Below are 19562 nucleotides of genomic sequence, written 5' to 3'. Positions count from 1 at the left end.
TTTGCCTACCGCAAATGCGATATCCGGCCTAGTACTCGTCATTGCATACATCAAACATCCAATCACCCTTGAATACTCAAGTTGAGATACAGCACTACCTACATTAGGTAGTAATTTCTCACTAGGGTCCATTGGAGTTGACACAAAAGAGCAACCACTAACATCGAATTTCTTAAGAACCTTTTCGATGTAGTGAGATTGAGACAAACTCAATTTACCTTTGCTTCTTTTAATTCTAATTCCTAGAATGACATCCGCCTCCCCCAAATCTTTCATTGAGAACTTAGACGATAGAAAAGATTTAGTCCACTAACTTGGGATAAATCAGTTCCAAAAATTAGCATGTCATCTACATATAAGCAAATCATCAACACCATGACCATTGTCATCAAATTTGCTATATACACACTTGTCTGAATTGTTCAATTTGAATCCGTTAGACAACACTACCTCATCAAATTTTTGATGCCATTGCTTAGGTGCTTGTTTTAGCCCATACAAAGATCTAATTAGTTTGCAAACTTTTTGTTCTTGACCTTTGACAACAAATCCAACCGGTTGTCTCATGTAAACCTCCTCATCTAATTCTCCATACAAGAACGCAGTCTTGACATCCATTTGATGGATCACAAGATTATGAATTGCTGCAAGGCAATCAATAATCTTATAGTGGAGATTCGAGCTACAGGTGCATATGTATCGAAATAATCGATACCCGGCTTTTGAGAAAAGCCTTGTGCCACTAACCGGGCTTTGAACTTGTCAATAGTTCCATCGATTTTCATTTTCTTCTTGAAAATCCATTTGCACCCTATTGGTTTACATTTAGGAGGTAGGTCCGCTAAAACCCATGTGTTATTCCCCATGATTGAGTCCATTTCATCATCAATAGCTTTTTCCAAAATGAAGCATCTTGAGATTGCATGGCCTCATCATATGTTAAAGGATCCCCTTCCACATTATAGACATATGGAAATTTAGTCAAAACACTATCTCTTGATCCTTCAACCAAATATACATGAAAATCCGGGCCAAAAGATTTCTCTTTCCTAACCCGTTTACTTCTCCTTGGTTGAGTTGATGTAGATGCAACATTTTCATCTAGAATTTGTTCATCTAACTCAGATCATTGTTTGATCAATCTCTTGAATTTCGGTACTTGGAGTTATATCCTTTGGTCTAGGAACCGATGAATATCTATTTTCATCAAAAATTGCATCCCTTGACTCCACAATAGTGTGAACCGACCAAAAGTCGTTTTGTTCTATAACATAGAACCTATAGGATTTGCTATGAGAAGCATATCCTATAAAGATGCATTCAACTCCTCTTTCACCTAACTTTTTACGTTTAGGTTCCGGCACTTTCACTATTGCCCTACATCCCCAAACTCTAATGTAACTTAGATTTGGTTTTCTTTTGTACCATAATTCATAAGGGGTTCTTTGTTCTTTTTCATAGGAACACGATTAAGATGTAACAAGCGGTTAAAACCGCTTCACCCCAAAAACCATCACTCAAACCCGAGTAGGATAACATAGAATTTACCATTTCTTGTAAAGTTCTATTTTTCTTTCCGCTACACCATTTTGTTGTGGTGTATAAGCCGCGGTTGTTTCATGTATATTCCTAAAGCTTGGAAATAACTAGGATTATGAAATTCACCACCTCTATCGGTTCTAAACCGTTTAACCTTGTCACTTAGTTGCAATTCTACTTCATTTTTATAGATCTCAAATTTTTCTAGGGCTTCATCTTTAGTAGACAATAGATATACATAACAAAATCGTGAATGATCATCAATAAATGTTACTATATATTTTTTGTTTCCTAAAGAAGGTGTACTATGAAAATCACAAAGATCACTATGTACCAAATCAAGCAATTTAGTATCTCTTTCCACATTATTAGGGAAAGAACACCTAGTTATTTTGGTAAGCATGCATGTTTTACACTTCTCAATACTTGGATCAAAAGCAGGAATTAAATCATCCTTAGCCATAGAATATAATTTTCTATAATTAACATGACCAAGTCTTAAATGCCAAAGAGAAGAATTATCATTAATAACACACACATTGTTCACTAAAGCATTTGAAATGCTAAGTTTAAACATACCATTACACAAATAACCAAGTCCAACAAACAAACCACCCTTAGATAATATAAATTTGTCCGACTCAAAAACCATTTTAAAACCTATTCGATTCAAGATAGCTCCTGACACTAGATTACGCCTAAGTTCCGGAGCAAATACAACATCTCTTAACACTAGAGATTTGCCGGAACTAAAGACCAACTCTACTTGTCCTACACCGAGAACTTGAGCTGTAGAGTCATTTCCCATGTATAGAACTTCTCCATTGTCCACCTCCTTGAAGGTTTTGAATGAAGACCGCTCCTTGCACACATGCCTTGAAGCTCCTGAATCGATGTACCATGAACAATCATCCTGTACACAAAAGATTTCAGAAATCATACACATATAATTCAAACTTGAATTACATGAAAGTTGTGTACAAGTACCTTGTTTGGCTTGGGATTGGCTAGACTCGCCTTTCCCTCCACCTTGCTCATTCTTTTTGTTCATTTTCCTCTTCCATAAGGAAGCAATCCTTTTTGAAGTGTCCGGGCTTGCCACACTCCCAACAACCACGTTGTTGAACACCTCCACCATTCTTAGGCTTCTTAAATTGTTGCCTTTGGTGAAATTATTAGCCCTCTTCTTAGGGTTTGAGTCTTTGAACTTTCCATCCTCCACCATGTTAATGGTAGAAGAATTAGGATTTACCTCCTTTTGTCCATCTTGAACCCGAATGCCCTCTTCAATCCGAAGATGAGCACCCAATTGTTCCACATTTATATCATCTTTCCTATGTTTAAGAGTATTTCTAACATCCTTCCAACTTGGTGGTAATTTGTCTATTATTGAAGATACAATAAAAGTTTCATCCATACTAAATTGTGTTGTTTAAAACTTCCTAAAATCCTTTGAATTTCATGGAATTGTTCCATCACAGGCCTTGTTTCATTCATCTTAAAGTTATTGAAATTACTAACTAAGAACTTCTTACTAGATGCATCTTCGGCCATGTATTTTGACTCAAGGTCATCCCAAAGCATTTTAGCGGATTCATAAAATTGATAAACATCAAATAAAGTGTCAGACATACCGTTTAGAATGTGACCACGGCATATATAATCGTCATTCTCCCACTTGTTCCTTCTCCTTGAGGCCTCCAAAGTTTCTCTTCCACAAACTCGGGTTTTGGAGTACTCAAAACATATGCCACCGAAAGAGAAGTGAGAAGAAAATGCATCTTCTTTTGCCATCTACGGAATCCCACACCCTCAAACTTTTCAAGTTTCTGAAAATTCGAAGTCATTTCACGTACCGTAGCCATCTTCAAGAGATATTGCTTTTGGATTGTTAGATATCGGTAAAGGGTGAAAAAGATGAATACTATGAAATACGAATCTTCTAGGCGTGTGTAGACACTTTCCCAAAAGCAATATTCCTACCCTACACTGAGCACGGGTTGCAAGGAATTCACTTCCGAGATACAAAGAAGAACAACAAATATCACGCTCGTTATGAGATTTGTCAAATGAGTGAAAGAAAGAAAATTTTTTGTAATGATGATGAACTTTTTATTTAATCCTTATGCAAGAGAGAATCTGATTTTTCATCTATCCTTTCATCATATGAGAATACTCATATATATACTAATGCTTCATAGTTTCTGAAAACTGAAACCATACAATGACATACAATGACTAACCGTCATTCACGCAAAGCAAAACCGCAGACGAGAGGAAGACAGTCGCGAACCGCGAACATCGTCGCGAGTCGCGAAGTCGCGAACTGGGCAGCTCGCGAGGTGCGACCCAGGTCGCGAGTCGCGAGACACATTCTGCCTCCTCCTTCTTCTGCTTGGCAGTCGCACAAAGTCGCGAGGTGCGATCTCGCTCGCGAGTCGCGAGCTCTGCCTCCTCGCCTAGCTTGTGCGAGAGAATGCCTGAGTGCTACGAGGCTATTGCTTGTGTAGCTTGTTATAACTACAACACATCAATAACCAAGCATAGTATTACATACAAATGATTCAAGCAACACCACCATAGCCAAGTAACTTGAAACAACGTATCATGAAATAAACTAACTTATACTCTAAATCTTCAACACATTCAGGGTAAAATGATACTTGGTACTAGATGATGGTTTGGTTTGCACACCAAAAACAACACACAATTTTATTTGAATTCCTTTTAGCACCATTTATATATACGGCGACTATATAGGGATGTATTGCTAAAATCGGGTGCCTAATACATCATAAATATATATAAAAGGATAACCATTGTTGGTTGAGAAGGTATGAATTGTTCTACATTTGTCTATAAAGGTCCATTTAAGACAGAATTGCAAACATAATTCAATTTTGGGCCATGAGTACCACCTTTAAAACTTTAACATATTAACTACTTTGTTAGTGGCAAGTAAAAGTCTGTGTGTGCGTTGCACTTGAGATGTACATGTGCCTAGCGTGTAACACACATAATGCTTATACCAAATTATTAATTGATACTTCCTCCGTTTTTTAATACTTGTTCCATTTGACTTGCACAATTGCTGATGCACAAATTTGACCATTAATTAATATCTCTAATTTATCCATTTAATAATTATAAAAATTGATATCTTCATATTATACGTCGAGACAAATTCAATAACATCCTATATGCTAACATTGGATTTTATATACAGACAAAAATATAGTCAAAGTTTACGAATAGTAGAAAAGTCCAAATATAGCATCTAATAGAAGCAGAGGGAGTATTTACTTTGGTTCCTCCTGAAATATCAAGCTCTCTTTGGAGAATTTCAAAACCAATTAACAGAAACACACAGCAAAGACTTCTCTGATTAAAAAAAAATTGGCATACCATGCACTGCTATTCCACATTTCCACTAATGTCAAAGACATGAAACACATTCATGATAAACAGCAATATACTGATCAAATAAATTGTTTGTAAGTAATACTCTTTTGTTCTTACAAAGAATTGTAATGAAAAATTCATAACAAATTGAGATGATCAAAGATGACAAGCATTGATTCTTCTACGAAGGCTAATGTATGCAAGTAATCGATATCCGACCGCCATTGCTAGAAGGATCCAAACTTCTTGTAAGCCTCCATTTAAGTTAACAGTATCAAATGAAGGTGAACTTTGTAGATGTCTACATCCTCCTCTGCTTTCACACTCATATAGTTGGTCTCCTGAGTATTGCACTTTCAGTAGTAGTCTAAATCCATAGTACATAAAAGATGTGTACTTTAACCATCTCATGAATTTCGGAATATGCTGCATCATAACAATACAAAATGACCAATAACTCAGTATTAGTCCTGTTGATATCTAGGATATGAGGAGGTCTAGACGTATGCAACCTTAGTTACTCGTAACCACTTAAACATGACCATAAAAGATGTGTACTTTAACCATCTCATGAATTTTGGAATATGCTGCATCCATAACAATACAACATGACCAATTACTCAGTATTAGTCCTGTTGATATATAGGATATGAAGAGGTCTAGACGTATGCAACCTTAGTTACTCGTAACCACTTAAACATGACCATAAAAGATGTGTACTTTAACCATCTCATGAATTTTGGAATATGCTGCATACATAACAATAAACATGACCAATAACTCAGTATTAGTCCTGTTGATATCTAGGATATGAGGAGGTCTAGACGTATGCAACCTTAGTTACTCGTAACCATTTAAAAGATCGTTAATTATAGTTTAAAAAACGTAATAGTAGTTGAATATATCACACGAAAACTGTTTGTTTGCTTTCGAATTACATAGTTTTATTTTAGTAATGACCAGTTTTTACATTGTCATGTGTTAGTGTAACAAGAAAATGCCTCTAAGAAAATAGTTTGTAAGTTTGGTTACTGCATTTTAGGAGAGTAACTTATTTCAAAAAGTTGGTTAGTTCTGAAAAAACTAGGTAGATAGTTGGTTAATTAGTTTAACTATGTAAAGACTGAAAATTACCTGAACATAATATCCTCCAGTGAGAAGAAACAACATTAGTATCAATGAAGCAATCATCCCAGATCTTTTAATGCTCAAAACTGCTGCTCCAAAAAGTTCTCCAGCACCCTAATTACATAGAAAACATACATTTAAGATGCATCTAAAATCATAAGCATTGAGATAGTTAATTAATTCTCAGCTGTTATAATTTAGCTCGAGATAGAGTTGAACTCACTTGGCTAGTAAACGCGATTAGTAGTATCGCGAAAAGGGTTAAGAAGAAGCACTCAATAGTTCTTTTGAATCCAGCCATGAAGTAAACAATGGCCATGAAACAAGTAGGGTAAAGTATATGAGCCAGCATATCACTTAGTGTGCTACAAACATAATAGACACTTAGCCTGTACATGTCTGCTTTTCTTTCCTTCACCAAGTAAATCTTTTCAAAGGGGAATACATAAACTGCACCAAAAATTGATGAGGATGTCCAAAAAATGCATATGTAGAACATCAAACCAACCTGAAATTTTGGAAAATAGGCATGAATATCCTAGACAAATAAATTCTATGTAAGGTCAAATTTTTTTTCTTTATGCTTTATGCATGAAATAAGTGATCCACAAATTGTTCTATAAGACCGCGTAAAAATACATAAAAAGTTAGTAGTCGAACTAAGTTAAACTGTCTGACAAGAAACCAACTGTAAGTAAGTACACATACTTGATCTCTGAGTTGAGCCTCAGTTTCACTCTTGGATTTCCACCAAAGAAGGCCTAATAATACTGCTACACCAAGTGCCTGAAGTAATCTCAATTTATCAAAATAATCCCTATATCTTTCTTTGAATGTTCTCTTAAACAAGATAAAGAACTGGTCACACCATGTCATAGACCAGTCCTTTTTAACTTGAATGGCTATTCGAAGGTGCTCAGGTATGTTTGTCAATCGATGATTTTCTTCCTTTTCTTTTGGCTCCAGTAGCATTTTGTACTTCACCTGTATATACTACATAACCATATAACCAAGAAAGACACCATCATTTTAGGAAGACGCGTACTTAATTGAGATTGTTATGAGAAAACCGCGTATATGAGTTCTTCAAAAAAGAAAAATATAGCAGAGAAGTTTTACAGGAATAGCATACTTTCAGAACAGCCTTGTCAGAGGTAGGGGAGCTGTCATCTCTTTTCACCTCATCAGGAACACTAATGTCATTTACTTGTCCAGTAGCAAGATCAAGCAAGAATTCTGCTGGATTCATTGGTATCTCAGGATTAAACCTTAAAGAAGAGAAGTAGTCCATTGTTTCCCAAGCTTTGCCATAATATACAGGATACCCTTCTGATAACAAAAGAATTTTGTCGAACATATGAAACATCCTGCTTGAAGGTTGGTGAATAGTAGTGATTATTGTTCTTCCTGCCTATTTAAAAAAAAATGCATCATCAGTAACATATAACGTTATGAAATATTAGTTACGCAGTAGAATTCCGCAAACAGTTAGTACTGAAAAACACTTTAAACCCGAAAAATTAGATTTAACAACGCAAACCTGACCCAGCTGACTCATTTGACAGGTCTAGGATGCCTTGAGAGAATATTGCATGTTAAAGTAGTTCTATATGCATAGTGAATATGAAGTATAAACCTTAGCAAGGCCTTGAAGAATTTGAATTAGTCTATTGGCAGAAGTTGAATCAAGTCCTGAAGTTGGTTCATCAAGCAACAGCAAAGAAGGTTCAACTAGAATCTCATAACCTATGCTTGTTCGTTTTCTTTCACCTCCTGATATTCCTCTAATTAGCCCTCCTCCAACTCTTGTGTGACGGCATCTATTTATGTCAAAACAGTATTTATGTATGAATCATAGAAAGTTCAGAATTTCGGTATATCAAATGTAGTACAGGTTAGTCTGAAAAAATACCTTTCAAGGCCAAGTTCTTTGATAATCATTTCAACCCTTTGGTACTTTTGTTTCCTACTCATGCTGCTAGGAAGCCTCAAATATGCCGCGAAAACCAATGTCTCTTCAACACTCAGCTGAGGAAACAGCACATCATCTTGGGTCACAAACCCAATTCTGTAAGAAATTTTGACAGTTACTCATGATTAAAAATGTAATTAACAGAAATGGTTATAACTATGTAGCATGACAAACACGCTGCCAAAACATGGAAACCTCATGTCCAAGCCATTTCCGGCCTTCATTAGCACAGAAACAGCTTGGTTTCAGAAACCAGGAAACCTCAGAGATTTTCATGCTTCATACCACTTCCTCCGTTCTGAATTACTTGCAACACTTCTGACCAAAAATGTGAGAGCTTTTTGTCAAAGCATTGCAATTAATATGAGACGGAGGAAGTATTGATTAATGCTCGTAAACACTTAGCTAGAAAGTTAGTATATTGCTAACCTCCTCTTGAGAGCTGCACTATAGGAAATGCTGTTGTAAGTCACTGTTCCTCTGACATTTTCCTGGAGTCTTCCACCTATGATCTTAAGTAAAGTTGTCTTACCACTACCTGAAGGACCCATAAGAGCCAAGATTTCACCTGGGCCAATACTTCCTGTTATGCCTTTTAATATGTACTTATGATTGTCATGTTCTGTATTGAGTTGTGAGGCCATTTTCGATACCACTGCTTTTACTGGATTTCCTGCTGATCCCTCATTGTATTTAACCTTGTATTGAACATCTTCAAACTAAAAAAGAAAATGGTTAACATAACATTGTAGTACAAATGTGGTAAGAGTCCATTCTAGATACAAGTAAGTCTCTCGTCAAACTGTCTGACCATAACTTTCCGACCATCTAATCTGTGATTCTTTTTCTAATAAGAACTATACCTTAACTAAATGATTATGTTAGTTACCTTTAAATATATTGGAAGAGGACGGTCCACAGAAGGCGAAGAATCATCTTCTATGATGATTTCAGAACTCCTTTCTCTAAGATAGGCTTGAGACATGAAATCTATGTTATGACCAAATCCATTACTTCCTGCAATCTGCATTGAACCCATTTTTACTGATGTAATGTCCTCGATTTCGTTCGAATTCCTAATCTCCATCTTGTTTGTGACTGAACTAGGGAACTTTTAGCCTAAACTAACAATTGTATCATATTAACAGGGAAATATTTTCAGTGTAGGAAAGTGTTAAGTCAACTATAATTAACCAAAAGATGAACTATATATCAAAGAAATGTTAAGTTGGTAGACATCATCTTTCTCATGCATGTCTAGTTTTCTTTTAAGAACTTGGGATTGTGTAGTATCTACTTTTGAATTGCCTTCTTCAAAGGTTCAATAAAGAATGCCAAGAACATGACTTGAAACTTTCAAGCCAAACGAAAATCCAACTAACAGAAGCTTGCAATAATTTTATTTAGTCTTTGGCCATAAATAAAACTGTTAATCATATAGTAAATATTGAAAAATGAATGAAACTACTTAAACATATCAGGAAAATACTTGGAACAGTTTTTTAAGGTCAGATATATAGCTAAGAAAGAGTTGAGGGATTTAGTCTAGCTATCAATAATTCATTGTCAATTGTCAATAATTACCCTTTTATTTGGCATTGCACATTGCACATTGCACATTGCACATTGCACATTGCACATTCTTGCTAAATTAAACCTCAACTAGACTTGGTCATTGGGTTGGAGGGCGGGTAAGGTCAAGAGCAAGGTGAACAGTATGTAACATGTCACATCATAACTAGGCCAAGCTTTGTAATATCGGGTTGGTGATAGAATAAGGAGATAAGAGAGAGAAGCGAGCACAAGTAAAAACTAAACCATACATAAATTTACTTTTACTTAATCTTTTCTCTTTTACGGCCTTGTTCTAACCAGGTCTTATCTAAAACTACTTTAACTTGACTATCTTTATGTCCAATGGAATACCATGTAGCCATGCTCATTAACTAGGCTAGCTTCTTCATAAACGTTCAGGCGTCTTTCGAGGACTCCCTCACTTGTTGGAAGGCGTTAGCAATAGGATCAAGAAATCCAAGAACCAAATCACCAAATAATGAGTTAATGCGAAAGCAAGCCGAGCTCCGTAAGACGGGCTTTGCCTAATCCCATCCAATTCAAACTTGTATCAACTCTTACTAATAAATAAAAACTTTTTAATGTGACTCTATCATTATATTATGAAGCATTATATGTAAGCTCTTGTTAATCTACCTTATATATATATATAAGAAACGTAAGCAACATGTGATAGCCTGATGGTATTGACATCACCGTCGATCCCAAATATCCTACAACATATATTTATTATCAATTTTCCTTTTCACGAACGATATTACAATAATTACCCCGTTATTCTCAAAATAGTCTCACCTTTCATTTACTGATAGTCCCACCTCCCACCTTTGAGTAATCTCGAAGTAATCAACCTTTGTAGGCTATTCCCTTTCCTTGCATTGTTACCGTCGGTCTCTCCGTTCACTTTTGAGTCCACCATTGTAGAGAGGAGAGAGAAAAATGGAAGAATCAGAAGAGATACTAATAAAATCACTGATAAATCTGGGAATTGAGATTCCACCTCACATCACTTCAATTAAAGAGCTTGATTCTTCATCTTTCTTCTCAATCTCTTCACAATCTCTCCACCTCCTCCTTCACAACACCAATACGTCGTCGTTTCCAACCTCATTGCCTGATTCCATGCCAGAAAAGGTCAACTCTTGCTCTCATTTAGCCTCGCTTTTACACCACTTGTCCTACCCTTTTCAAATCAGCTTTCACCAGGTAATTAACACCCTTTTTTTTTTACTGTTTTTTTTCCTGTGTATTTGTAACACAATTAGTTGGAATTGAGAGATAAATTTACAATCTTTTTCTGTTAATTTTGGTGTTGTACCCTTTTCTTTTCTTGGGATCATTGATTTTGGTGACCATCTTTTGGATATTTATGCTTTGTTTAATTGTTTACTGTTTGTAGTATGTTGTGGAATGTTCACTTGGGTATTTGTTGTTTTTTTGCCCAAATCAGTACACATGTCCGTACGATGAGAACCATACGCAAGATGAACATGATAGACTAGATTATGAACCCAAAGACCGTCAGACCAATACTAGTGAACATGTACTAAGAGAGATGTACATATGTTGGCTTGGTGTCCATGTATATTTGTTCATTTGGCTTGTTATACGTGTTCATTTGGTTTGTTATCCATATACATCGGCGCACCATGCTCTATGCACCATCTAAGCTTTGGTTTTTTTGTATTTTCTTGGATTAATGAAGTGGAGTTGTTCATATATGGAGTAAGTAAAAGCTGTAGATTTCAGTGAATGGGAGGATTTGTTATACCTTCTATTACTCCAATTGAGTTTCTTGATTTATATGGGGAGGGAGTGAGGATTTGAAAATCGAATGATTTTCGAATATATAATTCGTTGTGGTGGGAGAAATTTGGCGTTTTGGTTGATGTGATTCAGCCCAAGTTTAGATATGTATGTGATGTTTGTGCTCTTTTCTTTGGTAACCAAGATGTTTCATATGTGTGTAAATGTTTCCAATATTATTTACTATAGAAGATCGATTTATGAGTTTACAAATGGTACACGAAATGTGGGACAGAAGATTTGTATTCTCTTTTTCTGATGCATAAGCTCAAATCAATGTATTCCTGTTCCTATGAACATGCATTTGCTTGTGATGAACAGAAATCGAGTGTTCTATTGCCTCATAAAATTTCATAATGTCTATTTTATCTTCCTGTAGGGAAAGCATTGCATGGTGATAATCAAATAGATCATTCTTTGGTTTAGTGAATTCCTCATTTCCATGTGACAGATGATCCCCCGCCAAACCCCCTCCCTTTAAGTTCTAACCCATAAGTATTGCCAGTTGTTTGTAACCTTGACTGAGTAAGCTTCAGAAGATCGCATTCGGTCTTCACTCATGACTCTTGTCATGTCTAATGTTCTTTCTGGCTATGACAATGAATTCGTGCCTTTTGTTCTGAGTGAATCAAGGCACATTGTATAGTAGTAGTCAGTAATAGATGAAGGCTGCTCTTTCTGCTGATGAACTGTGCTATTGACTTTTATATATCTAGTTTGCAATTTTTAATCTTTAATGACTTCTATGACTCTAGATCATTTCCCGTCAAATATGTGGTGCCATTATGCTTATGCTCCTACAACTATTCATAATTTACAGAATATATATGTTGCTTGCGGCAGTTCCTGTACCCATCTGAAGAGGACTTGTATAAGTTGATCAGATTTCTAGTAGAAAGGCTTTCTGAATCGTCTGAAGCCAGAAAAACTGTGAAGTTTGTGGGTGATGTTAGGCCGAGTGATGCTCAACTTAATTCAACTGGACCTTTGGTGTCCCTGGACAATCAGAAAGTCAGTGCAAGATTGCACGATATGAGATCAGAAGGTGAGGCACCAGGATTGTCGAGCGACAGTGCCAAAGTTCCACCAGTTAATTTTGTTTATGAGAAGTTGGATGTGGAAGCTACAACTGGAAGAGTTGACGAGCAAGAAACAGTGGCGTATATTGGAGGCTTGAATAAGAAGGCTGCTCAAGTTGAGGAAACTGCTGCTATTACAGAAATTCGCAAGCCTGAGCAGGAATCAATCTCTTATGAAGAGTTCTCTCCCGAGGTATCTACAAAATAGATTATGGTGTATGCATGGCTGGATCTCTTATAATTGTTGCTACTCAAACACTTGGGTTTTTACACCCATCTTGTATTTTCTTTGCCTTTTTACATGTTATGCAGCCAAGATGTGAGGTAGAAAGCATATGTGGTCAAGAAACAGTATTCCCTAAGAAGGCTACAGGAAAAGATCTTGAAGTACACTATCTAGAGGAAGAACTTGAGTTACTTAAAGAAGCAGTGAAAATGGCGCTTGATGATGAGAGTTCTTTCAGTTCCATTGCTGAGCAGCTCAGCGAACAAATAGCCACAAGAAACGAAAACCTTCAAGAAGCAAAGAAACAGTGGTGACGCTTTAATGCTTTTAGCTTTATTAAATTTGAGTTTGAACTAAGCATCTAGTTGACTTTCTCTTAACCTGAAACAAGATTGCAACAAAAGGAAAAAAAAGAAAGTATGATATGAACAGTAATCTCGTAGCTTGGCTTGTAAGACTTGTTGAAAAACTTATTGTACATTTCTCATTTTGGAACAGATATAGCTTTCAGAAGCTGATTTTACATGCATTTTCTGGTCTCGGATAAAATTGATTTGTTAGATCAATTTGTTGTGCATGCAAACAAGTAATTCTGTAGCGTGCTGAGAATGTGAAGTCTATCTTTACAGGGACACAGATAGGAATTCTTTAGAAGAGAAGAAGTGGAATCTTTTGGAGTCCATTTGTGTGAGTAAGCCTGATTGTCAGCTTAAACTGCAGAAGCTGAAAGATATTGATACAGAAACGCATTCGGTTTTATCTGAAACAAAAAGGAGGTACAGTACCTACAGCTTGGACCGTTCTGAGCATTCATGCTTTGTTTTTCAGAGTGCTAGATAATAATAAGATATATTGCTGGTCACGTTTAGAAGAAGCTTTGGCGGTATTGCTGTTGTTGTATGTGTAAATATGTTGTGGTTGCTTCGTAAATTATGACATGGAGATGGATAAGACTTGAAAATCATGCGTTGATTGTTTGGCTTGATTTTGGGTTTACTCGTTCCCATCAAAATGGCTTGCTGTTGGTTGTTATGAACTATAGGTAAATGACTTTTCATTTTTATGTCTTTTTCTTTTCTTTTGGAAGGGAGGAGGAGTGTGCTAAACTTGCGGGTGATATGAAGAAGCAGCCGAAAGTTGCTCCCAGGAAATCGTATATTGAAAGGATCACTGAGATCACAAAGAACAGTCGGAAATTGGACACAGATATTGAACGCATCTTAAAGGAAACAAGGGAGCTTAGGTTAGAGAGTAATTCGATCGAGGAACGCCTTCATCGAACATATGCTGTGGTTGACGAAACAATATTCAGGTGAGAACTCAACTATATTTTTCTTACGGCTTGTTTTACCTGCCAGAAGACCCTCGTCAGAAAATATTATTGCGTCATTTGTTTTTCTATTGTCAAAAAAATTCACAACGTTGACCTTGTTCACTTCACTTGATATATAGCTTTGAAGTTCTTTTTTCTTATTAGATCTTGTTTTAAAGTAATTTTTACTGATTCACTAGTGTATTTGTCATATGCTGTTACTAATTGAAACTGATTTTTACTACATTTTGAATCATTCAATACAAAAGTGGCATTACCAACTTGATAGTAAGTGCATATATCTTCAGGGGAGCGAAGAAAGACCCTGTTGGTCGACAAGCTTACAGGCTATTAACAAACGTACATGAAAGCTTTGAAAAGATTAGGGAGCAAATACTTGCAGCTGATAAAGCTCAAAGAGAAGTTGCAGAACTTGAAGCTAAGCTTTCAGCAATTGCTTCCCGGAGTATGGACAAGGATAAACTACAAGCTGACTTTGATGCCATGAAGAGAGAAAATGAACATTTAGAAAAAACCCTCATGAATCGTTGATGTGAACACTAGTGGTACTAGTTCCTAGATAGTTTCATCCAGGGAAAAAAAACGCGGTCGCGGTCACGTTCGCGGGAACGGTCGCGTTGTCGCGGGAACGGCTTGTAACGGCGAAATAGAACGTTTCGCGGCCGTCGCAGCGTGAATTTTTTAAAAAAATTCACATTAATATGTTTTAACCTTATTTGCATTTTTTTAGTTTATGAAGCATTATTACAACATAATATAATCAAATCTAATAGAATATCATGTTTCCTCAACTATATAATTAAATCATAAAAAAAATTTGGCCAATGTTTGAAAAGAACGGATGTAATGGGGATAAAATCGTTCTAACGCAGCGAGTTCGCGTTACGGAACGGACAACGCGGGGAGAAGTACGTGAATTTAATTATGGCGTTCCGTAACGGGATTTCGCGGAACGGCAAATCCAAAATCCGTTACAGAACGGCCGTTCTGTAACGGAACGGGAGAGTTTTAATTCCCTGGTTTCATCTTATTGCCTCGGCTTTTATTTTGGGAGGGAGGATCTTATTTGTACTTCATTATACTAATGTACGAGATTTTCTTTTTTCTCGATACTCCTATGATTCTTATATAACAAAATGATTGAGAGAAAACGTAATTTCCTCTCTTTTCTGTGAACATTTTTACATCAAAACATACATTTTGTTTCCTAATTCTTTTTGGTAGATTCAGGTTCGTAGCAGGAATATCTTTTAGCACCTGTTTGTTAAAACTCTCTGTTTTTGTAAAATGTTGAATGGTGGACCGGTGGCTGAGGAATGACGGGAACTTTAAGTATGAACAGCACCTCTATGTTGTTTTCTGAATTCTGCATCTCCTGTAGTCTAAATTTTGTTGAAAACACTTGATTTTACTATTACATTGCATGTTTTTTTCGTATAATTGTGTAGAATAACATGGAGGCGTAGCAAAAAGAACATGTAATTGTAATAAATTAATCATTACGCTAAAGATTTCATGCAAGTACATCGAATACAGAAATATGGAAACCTGATGAGGATGTAGCCGGCAAGAATGAAATTAGACTCCAATGGCGAAGTGCAAGTTCAGTAGCAATGGAAAAGCTGACTGTATGAATTCAGCATCTAATTAATGGTCTATTCTTCTGTACAACATCATTATCAAAGCTACACACTAATTCAGTAGCTCTTTCTCTCTTTCCTCTCTTTGCACTCTAGATACTCTCAGGCGATGCATGAATGTGTATATTCATATTCCTCGAACTCTTCATGTTACCTCAAATATCTGTGTCGGATTCTCAACAATTCTGACATGGGTATGGATACTTCAATACTTTGTTTTGGGCCATAATTATAGAAAAATTCATAATATAATATACCCCAAGTTGGATATTTGGTGGATGTCTGACATAAGTACCCGAGTCCAAGTAACACAGATATGCATTGATCATTCAGTACTTGAGACACTCTTCACACTTGCTTTCTCCTCATCTTCTTCAACGTCTGTTTTAGGTTTTGCAAGTTGATTCAGGTTCGGGTTTTGCTTCACGACACCTTCGACAGATTCTTTTAGACTAAGTGATGTATAAACTGACATGCCACCCAATGCTGTGACTGCACCACAAAGACTCGTGGGTCCTGGATCTGAATTGAACAATATATAGCCTCCCAACAGGATGACACAGGTCTTGAATTGTCCCAAAACAACGTGAGTGGTGGCTGAAGTTGCCCTGCAATCCAATACAAGTAATCAAAATTTTGTGCATTTTCTTAAGACCTTTGTTATTCATACTCTGACCAGTGTACAATTGGTGTTAAGTGTCTCAATCAATGTCGGAATGTTAACAAACACAGTTATTTGATATGAAATTTTACCCGAGTGCTAAAGCACCAGACCACTGTAGGAGGAATCCAAGAACAGCAGACACCATAATTGCTGATGAGTTACTGATATTCCAACCGAAGGACAACACTCCTGGCGGATCGAGCCATGGCATCAAAGCTACTAAGAAGAAGATCGTTACAGGCGTTGTCTTCCACATCAATCTGCATTTATAAGCTCATTCTGAAATTACTAATCCTAGTTAATTAAATATTTATGAGACTGGTGGTGGTTTCTTACGCTAAAGCAGTCCAGTTGCCCTGCTGTTGCAAATTAGACCATAGAATCTTGTTTACAGCACTAGGAACTATCCATGCAACCGCGACACAAGCACCAAATACATTGAACTCGAGATCTGTCACTGTCGCTACTGCTACACCCACTGAAACTATGGCTAAAGCTATCACCTAGAAATGTCAACAAACAAAGAAGCATAACCACACTGCTCAAAACAACAAATTGACAATAGACTAACTTGTTGGACAATAAACAAAAACAGACTGAACTTCAGAATTTCACAAAAAAAAAGACGCAATTATGAAGAATCTACACAAAAATAGTTTCTAATGATGTTGAAATAGACAACCAGGCATCGAAAGTCTCGCAGATTATTTCTTGATAAGAAAAAATAGAGCTTTCCTATGTGATTTTCGTATTGGGCATCACTTTGAAGTTTGTTCTTCTGTTCACAGTGCTGTTTATGATGCCTAAAGTTCAAACTTTATCATCAATTCATGAACATTATTATAGTTTGATTATGTACTGTGCATTTCTTTAGTTCAGTCTCCTGTTGTTTGATGACATATAATCCAATCTGTTTACAGAAGATTACATAGTTCAAGATTTAAAGCATACACAGAAGATTACAGAAGCCAAACCTTATTGTAAGAAATGGTCTTCCTGAAAAAGATGAATTCTGTGAGAACAATGGTTGGGGTTACAGCAATCTTAGCCATCTGGTAAAAGCCAACACTGGGAAAAAGAAATATGTATATATATAAAAGATACGGCGTAACAAAAGTTGAAACCATTAGTCTCATAAGAAGAAATGGTGTAGCTTCTTGAGGAGGAAGAAAACCTGTTATGTTGGAGACTAGTGTTGGCAAGACCATTAGATAGAGCCATAACAATTCCCAGTGAAAAGAGAGAAGAGAAAGGTGTTGATTTCGAGGGCGGTGAGGCGGGGAGCCAAGCTAATGCTTTGAACAAGGCCATCAGAATCCATGACACTGTGTAGTGGATTAGTGTTAGGAATATGGGGTAATTAAATCCCACCTTCCCCATCACCTGTTGACAATAAACCCAAGAAAAGGAGGTTGATTAGCATTGAAGTTATGGGCATGATATGACTCAACTCGAATGGGATTGCATGAATAATGAACCAAATGACTAATCACTCGAACTAACTGAACGACTCATTTGTCACCTCTAATGACAGAAAAATCGTATTTGACTTGGATCAAAATTGACCCTATTCAACCCAAACAAAACCCAAAATTATTGTGACTTTTTCTTGAAAATGAAAGTGATCTAACTTGACTGTCCCAGCCAAAACTGAACTGAACGACTTGTTTGTCGCCTCACTCGTAGAGAAATTGTTTAAAAACCAAAACCAGATAGAACATTTTGTGAAACAAAATAGTGAAAGTAGATTGAACTAAAGTGCTTGATATTTTAAAGGTAGCAGTTACATAAGATAAAAAACAGTATACCAATTTGTTGGTGAGTATTATCCCAACGGCAACCATGAAATTGAAAGACATAGCCACAGCAGGGCCACAGAACCGCTGCTGTTGCCGCTTGGCGGATTCCGAAGTGCGTAGATCATTGTACAAAGAACCTCTTAGTTCCTCCAGGGCTCTACCTGGTAAAACACAAACACAAAAACAAAAACAAACAAACAAAGAATGCAACAAAGTAAGTAACAAAATCTTCTTGTTACTAGAAGTGGAATGAAATTCTATTGATTTAGATTCAAAAGACAATTAATAAGTTTCTGCTTAATCATTGCAAAATTTGAACGTGACACACGTAACTGAGTAGTTTATTACTTAGACACAAAGCCAACAAGAGGACATGATTAAGTCACACTCCATGTGCATAATACACTATCTCACTAAACAATACAAAGAAGTACTATTACAACTAATAATCATCATGGAAAATACATGCTAATCATTAACAAACTACAAGATATAATTTTTAACAAAAAAAACTTGTGGGTCAACAAATTATAACTCAAGAGTCAAGACCATAAATCTTGGTAAATTGCTTTACTCCATCTAATTGCATGTAAGTTACTTTAATCTCCAATAGAATTCATTTGCAAGTTCATCTAACATCATGACTTCTAATAACTTGTGTATATTATGCAATTCACTTACAAATAAATATTTTACCGTCTTATTAAATTTAGACTTTATCAACTAAAATAGCGAACATGCACGTATTTTTAATGATTCGGCAACATAAAATCTTCATTTAATTATAAGGAACAATTTGCTACCTGCCATTATAAACTTTATGTAGACAGTAGCCAAGAAAAAACACCCAAAAACAAAACAAAACAAAAAAAAGTGGGATTAATTATAAGAACAAGAAACCTGTTTCTCCTACATCACAGTCTTTTCTTTTGAGAAACTTTCCAACATGCCTCCACACTCCCATAGAGGACTACAATATTTGCATGATTTTTGAGACATGGGGAGTTTTTGTTACAAATATAAATATTATTATATGTCCACAATCTAACAAGATTTGTATGGTAAAAGAAAATTGCAAAAAATGAACAAACTAAAAAATATTATGAAGATGGAAAAGTTTAAGTTGTTAAGGATGCTTCCTTAGATTGGAAATGCCCACTATTTATAAAACTATAGTGTTAAATTTATAGAATTAAGGAAATTTTGGTGAGATTTTAAATGCAATAACTACTTTAAATGCAGTTATAAATTAGAAGAAAGAAAACTTGCAGAATTTTCTAATGAGAAATCTAAGAACTGGAAAGATAGTTTTAACAAATTCTTGATTTGGTGACAAATTGAAAATATGCATTGGAAAAGTCATGTACATCTACTAAACTAATTAATGCATTAACAAGCT

At 36.0% G+C, this 19562-nt stretch overlaps 3 protein-coding genes across 5 annotated transcripts; 1 reads left to right on the top strand and 2 right to left on the bottom strand.

The window, feature by feature from the left end:
- Window positions 1–5002: 5002 nt before the first annotated feature.
- Window positions 5003–10542, bottom strand: LOC104891981 (ABC transporter G family member 26). 2 transcript variants are annotated; one of them, XM_048642437.1, is made up of 9 exons: window positions 10412–10542; window positions 8471–8760; window positions 7982–8137; window positions 7706–7889; window positions 7202–7480; window positions 6778–7062; window positions 6293–6577; window positions 6076–6183; window positions 5003–5367 (listed from the first exon to the last, which is right to left on the bottom strand). In XM_048642437.1, the coding sequence occupies exons 2-9, from the start codon at window positions 8683–8685 to the stop codon at window positions 5098–5100; spliced, it is 1782 nt and encodes a 593-aa protein (XP_048498394.1). In that variant the 5' UTR covers window positions 8686–8760; window positions 10412–10542; the 3' UTR covers window positions 5003–5097. The 2 variants fall into 2 exon arrangements, with proteins under 2 accessions (XP_048498394.1, XP_010676075.2); XM_010677773.4 differs by lacking the exon at window positions 10412–10542 and adding an exon at window positions 8931–9946.
- On the top strand, window positions 10407–14851 carry LOC104891982 (uncharacterized). 2 transcript variants are annotated; one of them, XM_010677774.4, is made up of 6 exons: window positions 10407–10822; window positions 12266–12694; window positions 12814–13037; window positions 13357–13503; window positions 13815–14039; window positions 14348–14851. In XM_010677774.4, the coding sequence occupies exons 1-6, from the start codon at window positions 10556–10558 to the stop codon at window positions 14589–14591; spliced, it is 1536 nt and encodes a 511-aa protein (XP_010676076.2). In that variant the 5' UTR covers window positions 10407–10555; the 3' UTR covers window positions 14592–14851. The 2 variants fall into 2 exon arrangements, with proteins under 2 accessions (XP_010676076.2, XP_057249786.1); XM_057393803.1 differs by having other exon boundaries at window positions 10683–10822; window positions 12243–12694.
- Window positions 14852–15533: 682 nt separating this feature from the next.
- On the bottom strand, window positions 15534–18464 carry LOC104891983 (hypothetical protein). Its single transcript, XM_010677777.2, has 6 exons — window positions 18173–18464; window positions 17539–17747; window positions 17339–17432; window positions 16701–16867; window positions 16454–16624; window positions 15534–16308 (listed from the first exon to the last, which is right to left on the bottom strand). Exons 1-6 carry the CDS (start codon window positions 18221–18223, stop codon window positions 16026–16028), a joined length of 975 nt encoding a protein of 324 aa, XP_010676079.2. The 5' UTR covers window positions 18224–18464; the 3' UTR covers window positions 15534–16025.
- Window positions 18465–19562: the final 1098 nt, after the last annotated feature.

This window comes from Beta vulgaris, chromosome 4 (genome assembly GCF_026745355.1).
Source record: "Beta vulgaris subsp. vulgaris cultivar EL10 chromosome 4, EL10.2, whole genome shotgun sequence".
Lineage (NCBI taxonomy): Eukaryota > Viridiplantae > Streptophyta > Magnoliopsida > Caryophyllales > Amaranthaceae > Beta > Beta vulgaris.
The sequence above is the reverse complement of the archived record's forward strand: the minus strand, read 5'-3'. Positions and strand labels throughout refer to the sequence as shown.

What these genes read in the sequence shown, in the direction of transcription:
- LOC104891982 (XM_010677774.4), top strand. Translation starts at nt 10,556, where the DNA reads ATGGAAGAATCAGAAGAGATACTAATAAAATCACTGATAAATCTGGGA. An exon ending in ATGAAGAGTTCTCTCCCGAG is followed by an intron (nt 12,695 to 12,813) that starts GTATCTACAAAA and finishes CATGTTATGCAG; the next exon opens with CCAAGATGTGAGGTAGAAAG. An exon ending in GTTGACGAAACAATATTCAG is followed by an intron (nt 14,040 to 14,347) that starts GTGAGAACTCAA and finishes ATATATCTTCAG; the next exon opens with GGGAGCGAAGAAAGACCCTG.
- LOC104891983 (XM_010677777.2), bottom strand. Translation starts at nt 18,223, where the DNA reads ATGTCTTTCAATTTCATGGTTGCCGTTGGGATAATACTCACCAACAAA. An exon ending in TAATACTCACCAACAAATTG is followed by an intron (nt 17,748 to 18,172) that starts GTATACTGTTTT and finishes TATTGTCAACAG; the next exon opens with GTGATGGGGAAGGTGGGATT. An exon ending in AGACCATTTCTTACAATAAG is followed by an intron (nt 16,868 to 17,338) that starts GTTTGGCTTCTG and finishes TGACATTTCTAG; the next exon opens with GTGATAGCTTTAGCCATAGT.
- LOC104891981 (XM_010677773.4), bottom strand. Translation starts at nt 9,128, where the DNA reads ATGGAGATTAGGAATTCGAACGAAATCGAGGACATTACATCAGTAAAA. An exon ending in CTCTTCCAATATATTTAAAG is followed by an intron (nt 8,761 to 8,930) that starts GTAACTAACATA and finishes TTTCTTTTTTAG; the next exon opens with TTTGAAGATGTTCAATACAA. An exon ending in CTGACAAGGCTGTTCTGAAA is followed by an intron (nt 7,063 to 7,201) that starts GTATGCTATTCC and finishes ATGGTTATGTAG; the next exon opens with TATATACAGGTGAAGTACAA.